This window comes from Kryptolebias marmoratus, linkage group LG8, assembly GCF_001649575.2.
Source record: "Kryptolebias marmoratus isolate JLee-2015 linkage group LG8, ASM164957v2, whole genome shotgun sequence".
In the NCBI taxonomy this organism is placed as follows: domain Eukaryota; kingdom Metazoa; phylum Chordata; class Actinopteri; order Cyprinodontiformes; family Rivulidae; genus Kryptolebias; species Kryptolebias marmoratus.
Window position 1 is genome coordinate 18595310 of NC_051437.1, and position 21163 is coordinate 18616472.

Consider the following 21163-nt stretch of genomic DNA (forward strand, 5'->3'; position numbering starts at 1 on the left):
AAGTTGACAGTTCCAATTTCTACAGTAAAACTTTTAAAGTAACCCTGAACAAATCACTGAAGTGACTCCTTAAAAGCAAAATATGCAGAAACTAGAGACAGCTCAATACTTTTGCACAGGGTAGTGTCCTATTTGCTGTTCATTGACAGCATAAGAAATATTTCATATGCAGTTTATAGTTTCTGCAGCTTCATTGTTGGGAGAAAAGTCCATAAAAGTGGTTTGATGCTCAGGCGCTGACGTCACTGGTGGAAGCTCCTCTTCGGCTCGACTGTCCAGCGCGCATGCGCGGAACAGTCGTTTGCTGGACTGGTGGAGTAGCTAGCTGCTAGGCTACGAAATCCAGCCGCCATGGAGAGGAAAGGTAAATCCTTACGCGACACTCAGCACACTGGGCAGTGCCAGCTCGCATGAAGCCGACGTCGCGAATATAACTAACGTTTAGCCAAGCTGCATTTATCGATACGTGTAGATTTGTTCACGGCGCTAATGTCAACGCACTGCGCTGGGACGAGCGACGTTAGCTCTGTGAGGCATTAGCTTTAGCCTCGGTGTCGGGATTAACGCAGGACGTTCAGCTTTATAGCTCTTTCTATTTTAAACCTGAAGCACCGACTGTGTAGTGTGTGTATATATGGTATGGTAACTGAGATTACGCAATGCCATACTGAAATATGTGTAGAAGAGCGGTTGTCTAGGTGTGTTTGTAGAGGAGCGGTTGCCTAGGTGTGTAGCTTAATGATGTTACTTAACGGGGTCCAGACACAGGGAGACCCATAATACATGTGCATGTAAATACACTTTAAATGCTGGTAACCGCGAAGACGACTCAATTCACCTCATAATAATCTGGTTTATTGGCTGTAAATTTAATCATAGGTGGGCTTTTTTGATGCATGCTTATTTGTCCCGAGTGTCAGCTGCAGAGTAAAAGATATCCAAACAATGGCAACATAATCTGTCTCTGGCTTCTTTTTCAGTTCTGGCACTCCAGGCCAGGAAGAAGAGGGCGAAGGCAAAAAAGACCAACAAAAAGTGAGTTTTTAAATTTCCATTTTGGGCCTATAATCTTTATGGTTGTGCAGGACGGGCAGTGTGTCAGCTGTGTTGAATTAAAGGGTGTTGCTTGGTTCAGTTTCATGTGTTTGCTGGTTCGAAGTGAAGCTGAGCCCAACACTGCATGCACTGCGGTGTGTGTGTGTGGATGATCCAAAGATGAACATTTTAAAAGACTGATTAACACATCCAAAAGAGTCATTTTGATCTCACTGGGTGGGCTTCCTTAGCCTTTTCATAATTTGCATGATGCTGTTTGGGTAACAAGTGTCTTGATAAGATATGTGTAAGGGTTTTGCACAGACGATGCATTTTTCAGTTCCAAATTTCCTAATGCTGTGCTATAATTGTTTTAAATTATTGCAGTACAGTAATGAAGCATTCAAAGTTGGACAATAAATAGCCAAAAACATTGATCCCAAGAACTGATGGTTTAGGTGTACCTAATAATCCACTAATCATGACTGCACCAGTGACATCCTTCGGAGTGTTATGTAACAGCCTGTGCTATATTTAAAACTAGAGAACGAAGAAGCCCACATCAGCCCGCTGAAGCATGGTGTTTCAAGGAAAACGGCACCCTGACCACGTTATCCGTATGGCGTTGTAATTGTGAGAGTAAAAATGAATAAAACTTCATACATCATTGCGTTGTGCTGTATATTTACTCAAATGTGCATGTAGAGGGGAGCACTTGGACTCTATCATTTTATATTTTAACAAGCTATAAAAAAACTTCTGAATCACTTATCAGGGTAAATGTCAGTGCAGGATTCTCAGGAAAATTGTACACCTGTATAAAACAGGTGCCACAGCAGACAGCAACCTTTGCACACACAATGTTAAGACATTTAAGCACAGTTTTGGTTTAGGGTATTATTTGACTGTGACCTCAGCTTGCCTGCTTTCCACTGAAATGATTAATTTCTTTTTATCAGTGCTTCTGGAGCTCAAGAGATTAACCTTTTTTTAAAATATAAATGCAGTTGCCTAATGACTGCTGGTGTGTGGTTACAAATGAAGCTCTGCCTTTTTTTCCACATCTAAAGTTTTGTATAATGCACAACATGAAAACGTATATAATGCATTCATTTCTTATAGGATTTCTATTAAAAATATGTGCATGCTCCATGATTGCACTAACAAATGGCTTCAGGGTTCCTTCCAGTTGGAGGGGTGGGGATTCAGTCGACCCTGCTGCCCCCGATAAACTTATTGGTGTACGAGTAAGATATAAAAGTGCTTTATATAGCGTGTGAACTGTGTAACAGAAAGCAATGTGTGTGTGTATATATGGGTAAATGAGAAGCTTTTATTGAATGTACATTCTACATATAAGAAATGACAAATTAATCTTACCTTTTGTAAAGTGCTTTGCAGGATCTGGAAAGGCTAAAAATGTTCTTTATAAGTGTGTGGCCCATCTTCCACCCTTAGCCTTCACGCTTGCCTGCACACCTGTGCACATGCTTACATGAGCATATGAGTTAAGAAATATTTTCCTAATTTATATTGCATCTACTGGTAATATATTCCAGAGGGAAGGACTAAAGATTACTCTGATCTTGTGTATTTCTGGCCTGGGATGTTCATAGCAGCTGGTCACAAACGTCTGTTTTTATTGTGCCAGAAAATTGGAGGTTTTAGGATTGCAGTACTGAATACTGAAACTTTGTGTTTGGTCAGTCTGAGTTCAACAGCCAGACCTTTTGACAGCCCAAAACTTTTTGTCATCGCTCTCCTGGAGTTTTTCTTTCTCTCTGAATCAGCTTGAAGGCAGACGACTTTCATCACAGCTGAGGTATTCTCTGTCCTTTTACGACAGAAATGAAAAAGTGTAACACTCGTGATTCTTTTCATAAACATAAACTGTAAAACTGGACTTTATCTCCCCCGAAGCATGTTGAAAATTGGTGCATAAAGGCACACACACACAGCCTCTGCACTTTTCATCTGTCTTGTTGTTCCCTGTACGCCATTTTTCTAACTCTGTTCTTGTAAAGAGTAATTATTACTGGAGGGAATGATGTTTTAATTAAAAATGTATCATTCTGCTGTCTGGTTGATATATTTCTTTACTTTAATAAACACACGGGCTGTTGTACAAATCATCTCTGTCCGACAGCAGTGTTTGCAATAATTTTTTTCTTCATCCAGACTTTTGATAATTATTTATTGTGTGCTGATAAATCCTTGCAACCGCAGAATCACTGATCAATTTACCACATTGTCAGTGTGTGTTGAGTGTATCAGCTGTCTTCTGACTATTTACCTGCAGCACCTAGTTGTTTTCTACATCATCAAACTAAAAGGAGAAATACCTTTGTCTAAAACCATTTAAGCTGTGGCTTGTAATCTGATTAAATTGCAGTTTTTTTTTATTTATTTTCCCCAACTAATCCCATCCTTCTTCTGTTATGCTTAACATGAAACACCATAGCTGTTAAGCTGATATGATTTTTTTTTTTTTTTACAGCAAAAAGAAATGTTAGGAGAGAAACTGTAACTCTGCAGGGATTCAGTTACGTAGGTTTTTCTCACATAAACAATCCAGTGTCAGATTTGATTGACTTTAACTGATAGCAACAATTTTTTTTTTTTTTACTGTAAGTGAGGTTAAATTCCAATGAGTAAGATGCCAACATAATTTTTCTTTAAATGCTGAATATTCTCTAAAATGAATAACCACAACCGTTTAGTTGCTGTCATTTTACTTAACAGAAATATAACATGATGTTCTTTTAAGGAGTGGAATGATTTTCTTTAATTGATCTACTTAGCATCGCCACAATGAATGAATGAATAAATAAATAAATGGATACTTTATTTATCCCTAAGGGGAATGAATTAATCAATTACACTGTTGGTGCTGTAAGCATGTCTAAATGAAGCCTTAAGGAACGTCACCTTATCTGATCGATTGGATGCAGATGATTTAGGATATTTTGTATAATTTGTTTTGAAACAGAGCTGCATATAGTAATTTATTTATTTAAATGAATGATCCAAATGTGTTTCCCCTGCAACCTTTTTGTCCCCTTATTGCAGTAATTATCTATTGGGTATTTAAATTATGATTCAATTAGCCTTTATATTTTCTTGCAGCAAACAAACACCACATGTGTTACTTCATATAAACCCAGAGTTTAATTAGTAAAACCATTGTTTTTCATAGATGTAGTTTATCATTTTTATAAAAAGAATTAACCTATGTTTCTTACAGCTAATATTTGCGACATAATAAGAACCAGGATGGGTCCTGTGGTGAAAAATATGGTTTAGTTGCTGCTTTTTGTTTTCAAACCTAACAAAATGTAGAACTTTTAAAGAACTTTTTTTGAAGTCATCAGTAATACTTGAACGCTGTAGCCTGTCTGTGTATTTGCTTACAATAATTGATCCCTAATACTGTATGATTTGTTTTGTGAATATTCCTTAAGTAGATTATAAGAAAAGAGTTTTATTGCAAAAAACACACACCTCCAAGTTGTAGCATGTTTCTGACTTTTAGGGGGATTTTTAGAAATATGTGGCACAATCTGAGTTATAGGCTGGTTTTGCTTGTGTTGGCATTTCTGATTGTTCTTTACTTTTGTTCTGCAATGGAAAAAGAGTCCCAGTGGACAAAGATCAGCTTCTTGGTTTGGTGAAACTGGCTGCTAAAAATAAAGTTTGTGTACTGACAGAGTTTTTCTTACTTATGCTTTGTCATTTGTTTTTCACACTTCGCTGTCTTTGACAAGGTGTGGCAGCTCTTCCTTTATGACCTGTTTTATGTTCTCCATTTGCATTTCAAGTTATGCATTTAATGTTGATTTTAACAAATAAACATGTTGGGTTTAATAAAAAAAAGAAAAAAGTTAACACCTGTTTTTCACAGGTTTTTAGGATCTTTTTAAGTGTCATATTTGTGTTGCTAAGTGCAAAGAATAATCTCATAATGTTGATGTTACTCAGGTCAAATCAGTTTTAGGTTCTTTTCAAGTTTAACTCAATAAAATAAATTGTAGAGCTCAAATTCAGTCAGGCCGTTCCAGATCCCTCCAAAGCCAGCCTTTGTTTACACCGTCGACAGACCAGACACTTTTGAAACTCGGTTTATTTTCAAGGAACATAATTCAGATGAACAACCTGTGACCCGTTCACAGATCTGGTTTCTGGTCAGTCAAGCTGCCCTCTGTTAACAATGTCAAATGCTGCTGCTTCTTTGTGATTACATCAATCCATTGGTTTCTATTTGATTTTTAAGGTTTTATTTGTTTTTTTGTGATTGTGTGTAAAAATGTTCTTGTATGTCTAACTTTGCACTATTAAATCAGTGTGTTGTTGCACTTATAAAGACCATTGTTCATGGTAAATTTGGGTTATATAATACGTTTTGACTTTACCGTTTTGGTTTATTTTTACAGTAACTTCTAACACATAACAGTGTAATTTTGTATCACTGTATTTTGCTCGGCAGAAATTGTTTCAGCTTCTTCTCTCTTAATTCAGCTTCTGTGATACAGTTTTGTGAAATTTCTTAAATAAAGCACCAGATGTTTAATGAAATAACTGTTAATCTGTACGACTGTAAAGTGTATTACTTTATTAATGAAGCCTGTCTTGTCTTCCCATCAGACAACCAGCCAATGTTCGCGCTCGACCGCAGCCCCAACAAGAAACCTCACCTCAGGAAGCCGAGGAACCTGAGGAGATTCTCGGCTCTGATGATGAGGAGCAGGAGGACCCCAATGACTACTGCAAAGGTGAGGGTTCACATGCACAGTGGAATGCATTTACTCTGAATAACCAGCCTGAACCATTTAATGGAAATATTGCATTATTTTTTGGGAAAAAAACATCCTCAAAACAAAGTTATCACAGTTTTTTTTCTCATTTAGAGAAGTTTATGTGTGTAAAGTTGCTCATATGGCATTTGTATTAAAGTGCTGCCCGAGTTAATTTACAACAAATGATTATAGCGCGTGTATAAAAGATGTTTATTATGTCGTCTTCTAGGTGGCTACCACCATGTGAAAGTAGGAGACCTTTACAACGGGAAGTACCATGTCATCCGTAAGCTGGGCTGGGGACACTTCTCGACCGTGTGGCTCGCCTGGGACATCCAGTACGTTAACACGCTCTTAACTGGGCATTTTGCTTCCCTCTGCCTTTTATCGCCCAGCACGTGACAGCAGCATGCACATATGCTGTTTTGATATAATCTTGTATGTTGCTTCCTGTTGGAAAACACGACTTGCTTTGTTGTTGCAGAGCTAAGAGGTTTGTTGCAATGAAAGTGGTGAAGAGTGCAGAACACTACACAGAGACAGCAGTGGATGAGATAAAACTGCTGAGATCTGTAAGTAGTTGAGATTTTTCTAACAAAGATATTAGGATAAAATCACTTCATTTAAGAAGTGTAACAAAGGTGTGAAAAATATAAACCAGTGACATTAGTAAGTTACAATGATTTGTAAAGAAAGGAGTCCCAAATCCTGGCTCTGTATGGTTGGTCAATTTTACTTTGAGCCATATCTCAACTTTAAAATAAAACATTTGAATATTAAAAGTTAAATACAAAATGAATACACACATTATGTGTTAGTTTGCATGAATTTAGATGTGTTTGCTAGGTTTGTTTTATGTTATAAATCCTGATTGTTTTGTTTTGTTTGTGACTCTTTGTCATGTTCAGGTAAGAAACTCCGACACAAATGATCCCAACCGTGAGATGGTGGTTCAGCTGCTGGACGACTTCAAGATCTCTGGTGTCAACGGAACTCGTATCTTTCACAGCTAAATATCACTAAAGCTTCCTGCATTTTTTTCTTTGTTTCCTTGTTTGAGATTTGAACTCGAGTTGCTTCCTAACTGAGCAACACAAGTTTGATTCCTGAAAATGATGAAATAAAGGAAGGAGTAGAATATTTTTTTCTGTTGTCAGGAGTGGCTAAAAAGGTAAACATCAGGTCATCAGTGTTGTGAATGGAAACTTGTGTGACCTAAACAGACCTCAGCCTATCGCAACACTCTGGCTGAATAAGATCCCTTGAATAATAGGGATAGCTGCAGCTGTAATATGAGAGTCCCTCTCTACAGTATAACTAATGCTCCACCTTCATGCAGCTGAACGACCTGACGTTTCCCAAGCTGTTTTCCTAATTAAGTTTTCGCTTTCATTTTATTCGAAGCAAATTATGAACTTAACTGCTGATCTTCAGATGTCTGCATGGTGTTTGAGGTGTTGGGACATCACTTATTAAAATGGATAATAAAGTCCAATTACCAAGGGCTGCCGCTGCCCTGTGTGAAAAGCATCATTAGACAGGTAACACGAGCCCCTTGGTCTCACCTTTTTGAAAGGCGATGACTCACTTGTTACGGTAGTGAGAGCCTCCAGGCCGTGTGAAGGGTGGAAACCAGTCGGTGCAGAACAGGTTGATATAATTGGACATATAAACAGTAAGGCAGTCTTGTCACGCAACTTGATGGTGACAAAGTGTTTTCAAGGAAGTGGTGTTGGTTGGAACAAGTAACTCATTCAGTCAGTTTATATTGCAAGACTTCATTGTGTTAGAAATGTGCTCACTAATGATTGAAATATATAGACTTACTGACTATTGATTCGGAACAGAGATTATTTTAATTTTCTTATTTTGCTTTGACTTGATATCCCTTCTGGCACATTCATCAGCTTTTTATTATTTTGTATAAATACAAAACAAGAAAAATTGAAGGTTTGTGAAAGATTAAATGAGCTCAGTTCGCTTTGAGTCGTCACTCCGAACTTGCAGTGAGAACCTTTTGTCTCCTTCTTCTGGCAGTGAGAGTAATTACACAAACACTGACGCACGCCAATGATCTTTATCTTAGCCGTCAACAGTTTTCTTTGTAAGGCTGCACCCGCTCCTCTGAACGCTAAGTTTCTTTGTTTGTTTTATCTGGAGTGTCAGAAACGTCTTTAGACGGTTTAGAGCTTCAGCTGCATCAGTGGGAGTGCTTCACCAGATATTAGAAAAGTTGACACTCGGGTGCATTAAAAGTTGATTAACTCGGCACCGACAGGCTTCATTGGCATTGTGTGAATGCTTGATGATTTCTTCAATGTTTTTAAAGAGAAGAAAAACAACCATCTTAAAGTTGAATACTTATATTTCTGTTGATTTGTTTTTGAGGTTCTCCAAGGCCTGGACTACCTGCACACAAAGTGTGAGATCATCCACACGGATATTAAACCAGAAAATATCCTGATGAGCGTTGATGAGCCTTATGTTCGAAAACTTGCAGCTGAGGCCACTGAGTGGCAGCGGGCCGGGGCGCCGCCTCCTTCCGGTTCAGCAAGTATGACTGAAACACACACAAATTACATGGAAAACCTCTTCTTAAAGAGTTATTACTCATTTAATGTTCTCTTTACAGTAAGCACAGCACCAGCTCCAAAACAGGTCTGTCCATTCATCCGTTGCATCAGCTTCCAACATTTACGTCAAAAACAAATATTCAGCTTACCGCTTCGTCTTTCTTTTGTTTTCACCTCTGTTGTGTTTCTGTTAGACTGTGAAAATGTCCAAAAACAAGAAGAAGAAGTTAAAAAAGAAACAGAAGCGTCAGGCAGAGCTGCTAGAAAAGTGCATCATGGACCTGGAAGAGATGGAAAAGACCACAGAGACTCGAGAGGACGATGAGGAAGAGAAGGACCCTCAGTCCCCAAAGGGACGAGCTTGTTCTCCCATCAGACAGGTGTCTCTCCTGGAGCTAGACAACGAGGAAACAGAAGGTAAGAACACCTCAGGACTTGTGGGTAAAGAGGATTTTCTGTGGATTCGAGTAAAGCTCGCTAATATAGGTCCTGGATTTATTGATACCTGTATGTGAAGATTGGATATTGGCTAGCTGTGTAACTGGTTGTCCACAGAGTGATTCCTTTATCTGTACACAAGTATTTAAAATAATTTAAATCAGAGTTTTTAAAACCGATTCTATTTTTGTCCCAGGTTATTAGCTGCAGACCTACTTTTAAAAGGATAACAGATGTTACCTCAAAGGAATGAAGGCCCAGCAGCTGGTTATGTTTCGTACTTTGGCACTCTGTGTTTAGGATGCAGAAGCCACTTTGCACTATTCAGATTTAAAGAATGTTTTATTCATAAGCCTTCTTTTTAACGTTTAACTCTGACATGCAACAATTTCTGTTCCGGTTTGTTCCATTTATATCACATTTTGTGGTGTTAGTACTGAAAGCTTGTAAACAAACTTTAGTCAGTCGTGTCTTAAATATCAATAACATCACTGTTTGTCCTGGAGCTTTTCAAAACCTAAGCGCCGATCGGTCCAGAGCCAGTTAAAGTTTAATGAGGCCATTTCTTGAATTTCCATGGCTGTTTGTGAAAGGTCTGCCACAGTATCAAGTCTTATGTGGTTCACCTTTTCCCAAACCTTTCAGAGCACTGTGTGAATGCAGATAACATGAGAATGGGACCAGACGAGCTGCCAGAGGCCAATTGCAATGGCCACGTCGAGGTGGAGCAGAGGCAGCCCACGTTTAGGAGTGAAGACCAACACAACGGCAACACAGAGTCTCCAGAGGAGCGACGCAAAGAGTCCCTCATCTACCCTCTGTGCAACGGTGTGGACTCCACAGATTTCAATGGGCCGGACCCCGAGACAGACGGCAGGGGGGCTCACAGCAGTGAAGTTACTGAAATACACCTTCCTGATGGGCTGGAGGACGGAGAGCTGGAACAAAGGATTTTGCAGGAGGAGGAGGAGGAAGACGAGACGGAGTGTCATTATGGAATCCAGGAGAGCCTGAGAAACGGTCAGTCTTTTAAAATGTGCAAAAGGTGCATTTCTTTTTTAAAGCTTTTTACTTTATTTGTGCCACTTTGAAAGTGAAGAGCTGTGTGGTTGAAATAATCAGAGATCTGTGCCTTTTATTAGATGCTGTTTTTTGTCTTTTCTGATGTAGGCAAGTTAACAGCAGGATCCCTGCTCGTTAACCCTCTTGACCCAATAAATTCAGAGAAGATCAAGGTCAAAATTGCAGACTTGGGAAATGCATGCTGGGTGGTGAGTAGCTAATGACCCATGGGTTCTCCTAGCCTTGCAGCTAGGGACCCATACAACATTATCTGTATACTAAAATTGTTAAACAGCTTCAGCATTTCATCTTTATTGTGCTGTATTGCTTTTAGCTCAGTGTTTAGTTGACCTCTGAGAACAGTCTTGACAGAAATATAACACTTTTTATTCTCACATAAAATATATTTTTATATGAAACAAGTCAGTTTTGTTTTTAGGATTTATCATTTTTCTCCATTGTTCTATTTTCTCAGCACAAGCACTTTACTGAAGACATCCAGACGCGACAGTACCGATCTTTAGAGGTTCTTATTGGTTCTGGATACAGCACGCCAGCCGACATATGGAGCACAGCCTGCATGGTGAGACTCCACAAAGTATAATACATTATTGTAATGCTGCCAGAGGGCATCAGCAAGAGGCTCAACCACTTTCAGTAAAAGAGGAAACTGATAATCTTATTGTTGAATTTCTTATTTACTTTTAATTTACAAAGACTGGATGCAACATGGGTGTGCCGGGGCTCGTGGATAAAGAGTATCTATGTTTTTTAATAGGTTAAGGAACAGAAAATCAAACTATTGTTAAAGTTTGTCACAGTTGTGACAATACTACAGAGAAATGGTCACAGTTGTAAAACTAATACTAAGGCTTGTTAATTACCTCACAACATCAACACACAAAACAAAGGGCAAGAAATAAAATGTTCCTCATCATAACACGTTGAAAACAACTTTATTTTACCCCCAGGTCTATGCCTTCACATAAATACCAGAGAAATGTTCTGTCACTTATTCATTTATTTTACATCAAAAGGTTTTTAATAAGATTCCTATCCTAAACAAATAGAACATTTTGGCTAAATTCATTTCATCTCTAAGTTTTTAGAAATTATTTTCTAATATTATGAGCACATTTTAACTCAGTGTGTTAATAGTTTGTTTAAAAATCAAGTAATCACATAGTTTTTAATTTAATTTAATTTATTTTAAAACATAAAAATTGCATTTACGAGTTTTTGTTTGAGACACAGTTCGTACCTCATACTCAGAAATGCTGCTATTAATATTTGGAATAAATGTGAATTATTAGAATAACTTCAGACTTGTTTTAGGCTTGTTATGTATATTTTTCTCATTCCTGTTGACACCAGAATTGACCTGAGTTGGTGTCTTAAGACAGATTCCAACTATTTAACTCAGTGAAATGGTTTAGTTTCTGACTGTGATCATAACTTGACTGATGGAGATAAATAATAAATAAATTCTACCTAAAGTTTGTTCTTGTGATCAGCTGTAGCTAAAATGTTGATATAAAATGGAGCTGTAGGAGCAAATGGTAACATAATGAGCTTCAGCCTGGTGTATATATTGTACAGTAAGTTTGTCCTGTTTTAGTTTTAACAGATGCAACTACATGGCTGTATTAGTACCAGATTGTTGTAAAATATCAGCATAATTTGAACAGACTATTAAATTATGGGTGCTTGGACTCCTTTATTTCCATGCAGACTGATGACCTGGATGTTTGTGTGTTTTAGGCTTTTGAGCTCGCCACCGGTGACTACTTGTTTGAGCCACATTCTGGGGAAGACTATTCCAGGGATGAAGGTATTGTTGGCTCTTTCTCTTCCTGTCCTGTTGCCTTTTTATTTCTACTCAACAACGCGGCATTATTGCTAGCTGCTACATTTGGCTGCACTTGAAATGTCTGCTTCACTCAAGAGAGATTTAGTCTTAGTGATAGATTTGAATAGTTATTGCTTCTGTAAAAACCTTCACTGTGTTTGTCGTGGTTTATTGGCTTGTGTTCGTTTTGCGAATTACATATTTTAAAAGTTTCACATTATGCAAGTTTTGTCTGTCGCCATCGTGCAGCTTTTGCAGTAATTTGTGGTTCACTTTGCATAGATGTTCACAGCATTAACCTTTAAGTAAGGTAGTCCATTACAGTGATTTCAGACGGTCTCTCATTTAGAACAAATGTTATTTAATCACGTGATGAAGAGTGCAAACATTCCTGGGTTTATTTCCTAACAAATCAAATCTCTTTCTTTGCCACCCTGGAAATGGGGCCATCTCTTCACTTCCTCATTTGTCCTTCCTCCTGTCTTCATCGCTAACTCTCCTTGTTTCCTCTTTCACATCTCGTTCTTAACGTAAATGTCAGCGTGCTGCTTTGCTTGAACATTTTGTCCTGACTCGATTCTGCTGTGGTATGTCAGGTATGTGCTGACGCTCAGGCTTCAGGCAGCTGTGAAATGGCTTCATTTACAGAACATTACCTCATTCATGAGGCTGTGTTTTTATATCACTGCTTTATCTGCTGTCGGACTCATGTTTACTACAGTTTGCGTCAGAATAGACCATGTAACGCTTTTGAAGGTTGTGTTTGAGCCATTTTCACATTGTCATATCTGAAACTGTCTGATCTGTGCTTGTTTAATATAATAGCTTTTGACGTGCTAAAATAAAATAGGTTTTTCATAACTTTTCTTCTCATCAAACCATTGTTTCTAATAAGATTGTTGCAACAGTGTCATCCCATTTCATCTCATCTCCAAACTGTTTCCATGTCACTTCCTGTCTCTCCCTTCCTCCTGTGATGTGCCTCATTTCCAGACCACCTGGCCCTCATGATTGAGTTGCTTGGTAAAATCCCTCGCCACTTTGCACTCGGTGGGAAATACTCTCAGGAATATTTCACCAAGAGAGGTACGCCACCCCTCTGTGTGTGGCTCACCCTGGGAAAGGTGGATGGGAAGGTGAAGGAGTCCTGACAGCTTCCTCAGGCCCTGCAGGGATTCTGCACGCAGGCCGCTTGGCATCAGGATAAACACTCAGTCCAATAAATGTCTTGAACAGAGACATCAGACATTGATTCAAGTGTCTGTAGTTTTGCCAAAGACTCTCTGAGGAAGGCTTACGCTCTTTAGTGTGGCTAGATGGTTTGATTTGTACTTCAAACTTTATTGATCCTTTTGAGATTCTCGTGACTTTTGTTTTTTTTCCTCCACAGCAGTTTAAGGTTAACCAATGATTTACAAAATTATTGCACATCACATATTACCTAAATAAAATAGGATTAAGCCAAGGTGATTAGACATTAGTTTCTAAAGTTCTCAGCGTCTGACCTGCAAAGTAAGTGTCAGAGACTCGTGATCCTGATTATCCTGAGTTATAGTAACCCAAATAACCCAACAGTTCTGACTTTTCACTTTCATTTATAATAGTTGTTTTTGAAAAATGTCATTTCTTTTATTTATGCAGGTTAGTCTTGTTGAGACACAGTCGTCTCATTTTCAAGAGAGACTCGCTGTGCACAAATAAAACAATGCAGTCAATAAAAGACATTAGTGTAAAATGTATATCTAAATACAAGCATATCAAAAATTTAAAACCTAAGCTACACAGACATAAAAGAAACAATCGAAAACTCATTAGAAGCAGGAGCAGGTGTTTATGGATAGGATCTCCAATTCTTTCATTAGAAGTTAACATTTCTCGAGGGCAACGGGACCGGACGGCTGCTGATCCTGCTGCAGCTTGTTCCAGCCAGAGTGTGAGAACGCCTTCTTACCCAGAACGGTACACACTCGTGGAACGTTGTAGGTGATGAAAGCCTGAGAGGGAACGGCTCTGTTTACAAGTCATAGAACACCACAACTATGATGCAACCAGACAGAGAATGGGTTCGTCAATAAATGTGTACCAACGTAAAGGTCTGCAAATGTAAGGATGGCTGTTAACTAAAATGACAGAGTTAGAGTCATTTTGGTCAAAATCCATCCAGCTGTTCATTAAATATTTTGCTAATGCTACAGACAAACACACAGACAGGCAAAACCATCACCTTTAACTGTTAGCGGCGAGCGATAATGATTCAGCTTAATGAGTAGAAACTGTTTTTCTAAAACCATCTTGTTTAAAATTTCTAAGCTTCCTGTGAAAATAGGGAGGATGCAGTTTAAATGGCTTTAACGCAAACAGTTAAACATAATTTCTTCTCATTTGAATTTTTATGCAAAACATTTTTATATTTGATCCTGTTTAAACCTTTCTGAAACTCTGATAGTCTTACATTCTGAAATGTAAAAATTGTCTGCCTCGCAGAGAGTCCATTCATGAAATCTGCTGAAAGTAGTTGAGTAACAAATGATTGGGAGGGGGGGATGAAAGAGGAGCAAAGAGATGCTACATAACCTCCTATTAGAAAAACTCTTCAGTCATTCCGCAGTGAGCGTAGAAACTACTTTGTCTGTCGAAAATTAATAAACTCCCCTAGTTGTTCAAATATCTCATCACTAATAAGGCAGTTTTATGCCTCATTGGGTACTGTGAAAAACTGACTTCAGACTCTTTATTCAGAGCAGAAAAATGTTCTTATAATGTCTGGTGGTTCTGTTCATTCAGTTTGTGTCTACAACTAAATGTGCTCTCAGCTCAACCTTCAGCTCCTTCATCCTTCCACCCAAACACCCAGAGTGGGCCCGTGTCTGGGTCACAGTCTGATCAATATGTTGTCTTCTTTTCCCTGCAACCCACTGCTGTGTAGACCATATAGCGCTGATCATTGAGCTGCTGGGGAGTGTCCCACGCAAACTCATAATGACCGGCAAATATTCCAAGGATTTTTTCACCAAGAAAGGTAAAAACAGAAGTTTAGATTAGTGATTTTTGTCAGCTTACATTCTTCTGCTTAGATTGTGGAGTTATTATTATAGCTACTACACCACTATTGGAGACAGGTAAACAAGAAATGGCTACTATAAAAATAGCATGTATGGCATGTTGTGTGAGGTATTCGTCCCCTGTAGCTGCGTGGCTCTCTGAGCAGGATTGCCTGTTTGGTTTGTGCTGCAGGTGATTTGAAACACATCACCAAGCTGAAGCCGTGGGGCCTGCTGGAGGTGCTGGTGGAGAAGTACGAGTGGTCCCACGAAGAGGCAGAGTGCTTCACCGACTTCCTCCTTCCCATGCTGGAGCTGGTCCCCGAGAAAAGAGCCACGGCTGCAGAGTGCTTGCGCCACCCCTGGCTCGCCCTCTAGTGGACGCCTCCAGCCGTTGCACCTCCCCATCCCTCCCATTTCCTCAAGAGACTGCAACAGATCACTTTTTCACTTTGGGCATATCAGATTAATATTTATTTCTTTTTGTTTTGTTGTTTATGTTCCTGTTATTGAGCTATTGCTTTTGTGTACGTTTGCTTTTTGTTTATTTGTTCCTCCTTTGATGTGAATACATCAGGAATCCAGTGGATTTTTATGATTTGTGGTCATGTTTGGCTCCAGCTGCTGTTCTCTCGTCACCCCTAAAGGAAACCTGTCACTGAGCTGCTGGAGACTCATCCTTGTTTGTTACACTCCTGCACTAAACTCCAAACAAATCAAGGATATATGTAGCCATTAATTTTTGTCCCCCTAAAAAAAAGAAAAACAAAAAAAAAACAAAAAAAACAAGACTCACTTTTTTGTTTCTCAAACTTTTTCATTAGTGCTGTTTCTTTTTTATGTATTATTTTATTTCATATTACACATGTAAGGTATGCATTTTGTGTTTGTAAGGTAGGCTTAGAAAGTTGCACACTGGGCTGACATTTACACTGACTGTGGTAACATTCATAGCATTTCTCTTAGATGGGCTCTCTAGAGTCGAACTGACACTGTCACAAAGTAGGTCATATTTAGCCTAACAAACCTGTTGTCATCTGGTGTTAAGTGGGTAGTTAATAATAAATGAAATCTTTCATGGGAGGCTGGCATTCTCATACACCTATTACAATTCAGGTATATAGTGTTAAAAGGTTTCAACAAGACAAAATGTTAAGAAGCCCAACGGCAAGGAGGAAAAAAAAAAGAAAATAAACTGTATATATCTGTACCAAAGAGTTTGCCTTTATGTATATTACAGTTATGTACAGTTTTTAACAAATCTTATATCTTAGCTAAAAAAAAAAACAACAGAATTTAGCTGGGTTAGCTGTGTTTTAATAAAGCGTATGAAAGATGTGTTTGAGCTCAGTTGTATGTATGGCCAACTGTTCGACGATAATGTCACTGTTTTTAACCATAGAGTTGGTGAGATCTGATGTTAATATAATGGTGAACCAATCGGATCATATCAAAGTAAGTTATGTCGTCTGTTGAGACCTAAAGGTTTAAAAAAAAAAAAAAGAAAATTTACATTAGTGTCACATTGAAGAAAAAAATAAAATAAACATAGACTTTGTGTGAGGTAATAATTACAGAACTGTACAACACACCATACAATAAAAACAGATCTTCATTCAGTACATGGTGATGGCTGTGAGTTTATTTATTTGGTGACAAATGGAGAAAGATGTTAGTGAGGCAATTAAAATAGATAAAACGTTTAGAAATAGCCTGTGACATTTTGCTGCATCTTCATGAAGCTGGGTTGCTGAAGTCCATGTTTAGGAGTTCTCTGGAAAAAAAAAGATGGGATATTTGTAATTAAAGCAGCTTTTCTGGACACTGAGACTTCACCTGCTTTTGACTCATTTTGTTAAATGGTACACAAAGCCAACATGAAGAAGAAAACATTTCAGCCACCTGTGAAGGATGTGAAGCCCTGTGGAGAAATGAAAGTCCAAACATATTTATCACCCCAGAAGGCGAAGCAGTGATATTGTCTTTGGAATGCTAGGTCTTAAATTATTGTTATTCTTTTAAGGTTTTGAAGTGATTGAAAATCATTAATCATTGATTTGACGCAGTTGCATTTCTGTAGGGCTTGCTTTACCTAGAGTGATGAAAAAAAATAAATGCATTGATGCTGGGGAAATGCAGAGATACATTTAAAATGTTTTTAAATGTACTCAGGAAAAAAAAGTAATTTACAGATAAAGATCATGTGAAAGGTTCAAAAGCAAAATCTAAAACGATTTGAATGTCAGGGAGTGATCTGATTGTTTTATTGTCAGAAATGAAGCTCAACACAAACTTTTAGCCATTTTCAGACCTCTGATCTGGAACAGCAGGAAAAGCAGACATGAACCAACCTCTGCTGATTGTGTCACAGCTCCTGCATCCAACATCGTAATCCTAACCGGGTTTGAGTAAATGAAAAGCATCTGTTTTTTTTAAAGCTCCTGATCCCTCACCTGCTCCCTCCACCTGGAAGTCATCGGGCAGCAGACTGTCCTGCCGGTTGCCAAGGGTGAAGGACAGCAGAGCCAGGAGGACGGCGTCCAGAATGCTGATGATGGCCAGGATGTAGGCCCAGCGCACTGTGCAGTTTCCCAGGCTGTACTTATCTGTCCTCTGGCCACACATCGACTTCACCTGCTCAGAATCCCAGCCGTCCGGGTAGATCATGCAGCCCATCACCATCAACACGGCTGTGGAGGGAAGGACGCAGACACGGTACATGAATCCTCTTGTGCACTTTGATGTTGAGAAATAATAATAACAGAGGGAGATCTTCCAGTGAAGGAGGTGGATATAAAAAGTTTACACAGCCCTGTTAAAATGACAGGTTTATGAAAAATCAAATTAAAACTTTTCCTTCCTTTCATGTGACATCTGCAGGTTGCATATGTACACACAACCTGAAATACTGATTTGATTTAATTACAGCCTTCAGTCTTCTTTTATCATTATAACTAGTCTTTATACCTGCTGTATGATGCACCTCCTATAGCAATAAACACCAACTGGTGAGCCGTGGGCCATATCTTGTTCGCAAGCTGATTTTATTGGGTCTGAGAAGTAGTAAATTAACAAAAATCAAACAACTTGATGCAGTTATCGGTCTGCTCGCTCACAGCACATGATCAATCTCGTCCGACTACGGGTGTTTTCCATTGCCCAGTCTCAGCAGGACTTCTTTGACTCTACTCAACTCTACGAGTTGTCAGCGCTTCTCCATTTCACTGTGCTCCACCTTGATGTGGGCGGGGCCTCATAATGCGACCCAAGGCAAACACACAGCATAGCAATGGAGACATTGGGATGATAGCTGCTGCTCTTTCTGTGGCTTTATGCCAGACTCAAGGTGAAATCAGGCAGCCAGTGAACTGCAGGCGGCGAGACAAAACACTATAAAAGTACAGGAGAGTTTGTGAAGCAATACAGCAGCATCAAGCCAAAGATGCAGTCTGCAATCTGCTGACATCAAATCTGCAGCTCAACTTGGCTCAGCTGCAACCTGGGGCGGGGAGGTACTATGAAACGGGGTTGAAGCGGGTTAGGATCACACAGAGGAAAGACTCTGAACTCGCGCCAAGTCGATACAATTAGGGCTGAGCTGAGCTCGTGGAAAAAGGGCCATCTGACATATGGAAGCATCAAGAAAACCCACCACTGAATAAACTGAAGCCCTGTTTAGGATGCAGGAAGCTCTAAACCAGTGGTGTCCAATCCTGGTCCTGGAGGGCCACTATCCTGCAAGTTTTAGTTGTTTCAGTTCTCCTCAGCAGGGCTTCAAGTTCTGCAGAAGCCTGTTATTCACCCATTCATTCAAATCCAGTGTCAAAGCAGAGAAATATCTATAAAAAGCAGGATAGTGGCCCTCCAGGACCAGGATTAGACCCCACTGATATAGACCTCGAGAGACCTGAGTGCTATTTCAGCAGTGGGTGCAATTATTTTTCTTGGCTTACTTTTAAAATCAGCAGGTTATTTTTTTGTGTTATTTAGCATCTCCCACCCCATATTATTTTTTCACATTTTATTCATATTTACAATTTAAGAATAACAGGTAAAGTCATAACCAAAACATCTCACTCAAAAAAAATAAAAAAAATAAATTGTCTAACATCTTTGAAAAATAGAACACATCTATGTATTTGTTGCAGCAGTCATTTGAATAAATAAAACTAAGGATTCTGGCCCTTAAGTGGATTTTGTGGCTGACCCCTGCCACATAGAAGTTCCTGAATGTTAAACCCAGAGTTTCTTTGGCCCTGGTTTGTTAGTTTAGCAGCTCTGGATGAGTTAGCAGCTCACTGACACCTGATCATGTTTCATGTAAGGTATCCTCCATCAGAGGTGTCAGACAGTGTGCTGACACCTGATTCCACTGTGACTTCCTGAGCAGAGAGCAACACACCCTGTTAGATTACACATTACATAGAAACAGACAGGGAGGGCCCGAAGCAGCTCACGGTGACTCAAAATTAGACTTTATGTGACCTTAAACAACATATAACCTTTGATAATGCACTGAAAATTATGCATTACCTTATTAATACATGTCTGTGTGGGTTTATCTGTTACCAAAAGATTTCATGAACCACTCTTCAGATTTTAATAAACCTTTCAGAGAGTAAACAATAGATGTACATCTACAGGTTAACTCTGGGAGTAAATCCAATTAGCCACCACTGAAATGGCTATAACTCAGTCAGTTATACAGATAATGAGCTCAAATTTGATGTGGCAGTAGCTGAGAGTCATTCATAACACATATTTTGAGTGTGACATCTCAAGAAAAGGTTGCCTAAAGTTATTTTCAAGGTTTGACCGAAGTGTAATTTCTTAACATTAGATGATCTTAGTGTAAAACTCTGGAATGAACGGTGGCGGGCGATATGCATCCCTTCATAAATGTTAGGGCTGAGCATTTCTAACCTAACTCTAGTGGTCAGAAGTTTAGTAAAACATTATTTCTGGGAGTGAGTAAAAACCTGAGGCCAGCTGCATCCAGGCGCAGATCTTGTAGACGTTCGCTGCGCTGCAGAAGAAGAACATGCTGAAGCCCACCATGGTGCCCACCACCAGCAGCATGGAGGTCCCCACGAAGAACATGGCGGTCCTGAAGGCCGGGGACGGGATGGAGTTGAAGTCGAAGACGCTCCCCTTGCAGGTGAGCTCCGAGGTGAGTGCGTTCCCGATGCAGTAGTGGAAGAGGCCGAAGTAGCCGGCCTGCGGAGTGTCGACGCTGTCCCCGATCCAGTAGGGCTGGATGAACACCACCACGGTGATGATGGCGAAGCAGATGGTGAACACGGCCCACATGACTCCTATGGCGCGGGAGTTCCTCACATAGTTGGTGTGGTAGATCTTGGCAGCCTCCTGGGCGGGGAGAAGGTCCATGGCGCTGGCGAGCAAAGTTTGTTTCAGACGCTAAAAAAGTCCAGAAAGCACCAAGAGTTGTTCTGTCTTCATGTAAAATGTTGCCTTACAGACTTCTGACCAGCCTCCTCACACTTGAAGACATGGATCAGAATTCAGCACCTCGGACAGCACCCCAACCAACCCTCGTCACGGTGACGTCACGGACAGCCTCCAGCCTCCTGACAACACCTGCACACCTGTCCTGCTGGAAGGTAACCGAACACTGGTGAGTTCTCTGTTAGGACCTGTCAGTTCCCTTAAAGGAAAAAATATCACCTGTCGCCTTTCACGCCACAGTTTTACGCTAAGATCATCTAATGGTGAGAAATGATCACGAGATGTCAGAGTACCACACCAAATATTAGCTCAATATTTGTAGAATTGACTTAGTTATAAGTATGCCTTCATATTGTGCTAATATGAAAGATTCATTAAAAGCCTGCCAGTGGGTCATGAGATATTTGATGAGAAGATTCATCTGTAATGTTTAGAGCCAACCATCAGGCCCGAATCCTCCTGCTCTACAGAGGACTGCTCCTCTGATTTACTTCCTCCCTCTGCAAGCTGGTAAGTCACCTCATCCAGCAGCTCTAACAACAACAAATCTCTGTTTCATTTGTCACTACTGGTGCCATGTCCGGTTTGGGATAACGACCTGGGGCTGGAGGCTGACAGGAGCAGCCGGACAGAGCGTGTCACCATCTGTGCCCCTCATCCTGCAGTCAGAGCTGGTAACAAGCAGCTTAAATGCCGAGGCACCTGATGAAGTCGAACAGGATTCAGGGATCCCTGATGACTCCCTGCAGCCCAGGAGCTGCTGCTGATGATGGAGGGAAACATCAGCTCTGCCTGAAAGACAAAAACAGAGAGAAATGGATGGAGAGAAGATGGTGCAGAGACCAGTCAAACCCAATTTTGAATGTGCTACATCTTATTTCTGCGTCCTGCTTGTATGAGGAGTAA

At 39.8% G+C, this 21163-nt stretch overlaps 2 protein-coding genes across 3 annotated transcripts; one reads left to right on the forward strand and one right to left on the reverse strand.

Moving 5' to 3' along the window:
- The first annotated feature begins 254 nt into the window (after positions 1–254).
- srpk1a (SRSF protein kinase 1a) lies at positions 255–16092 on the forward strand. Of its 2 annotated transcripts, none has more exons than XM_017430930.3 (16): positions 255–364; positions 981–1035; positions 5677–5804; positions 6058–6166; positions 6313–6400; positions 6737–6824; positions 7263–7369; positions 8217–8382; positions 8461–8486; positions 8596–8818; positions 9485–9859; positions 10010–10110; positions 10377–10484; positions 11663–11732; positions 12744–12836; positions 14985–16092. In XM_017430930.3, the coding sequence occupies exons 1-16, from the start codon at positions 352–354 to the stop codon at positions 15167–15169; spliced, it is 1935 nt and encodes a 644-aa protein (XP_017286419.1). In that variant the 5' UTR covers positions 255–351; the 3' UTR covers positions 15170–16092. The 2 variants fall into 2 exon arrangements, with proteins under 2 accessions (XP_017286419.1, XP_017286418.1); XM_017430929.3 differs by lacking the exon at positions 12744–12836 and adding an exon at positions 14677–14769.
- lhfpl5b (LHFPL tetraspan subfamily member 5b) lies at positions 15604–20328 on the reverse strand. Its single transcript, XM_017430933.3, has 3 exons — positions 19771–20328; positions 17245–17481; positions 15604–16565 (listed from the first exon to the last, which is right to left on the reverse strand). The coding sequence occupies exons 1-3, from the start codon at positions 20177–20179 to the stop codon at positions 16555–16557; spliced, it is 657 nt and encodes a 218-aa protein (XP_017286422.1). The 5' UTR covers positions 20180–20328; the 3' UTR covers positions 15604–16554.
- Positions 20329–21163: the final 835 nt, after the last annotated feature.

Bases quoted from the DNA above. Each gene is read 5' to 3' on its own strand.
- srpk1a (XM_017430930.3), top strand. The intron at 6,401-6,736 runs GTAAGTAGTTGA...TGTCATGTTCAG, and splicing joins AGATAAAACTGCTGAGATCT to GTAAGAAACTCCGACACAAA. The intron at 11,733-12,743 runs GTATTGTTGGCT...CCTCATTTCCAG, and splicing joins AGACTATTCCAGGGATGAAG to ACCACCTGGCCCTCATGATT.
- lhfpl5b (XM_017430933.3), bottom strand. From the start codon at position 20,179: ATGGACCTTCTCCCCGCCCAGGAGGCTGCCAAGATCTACCACACCAAC. The intron at 17,482-19,770 runs GTTTTTACTCAC...TTCCCTCCACAG, and splicing joins CTGGATGCAGCTGGCCTCAG to CCGTGTTGATGGTGATGGGC.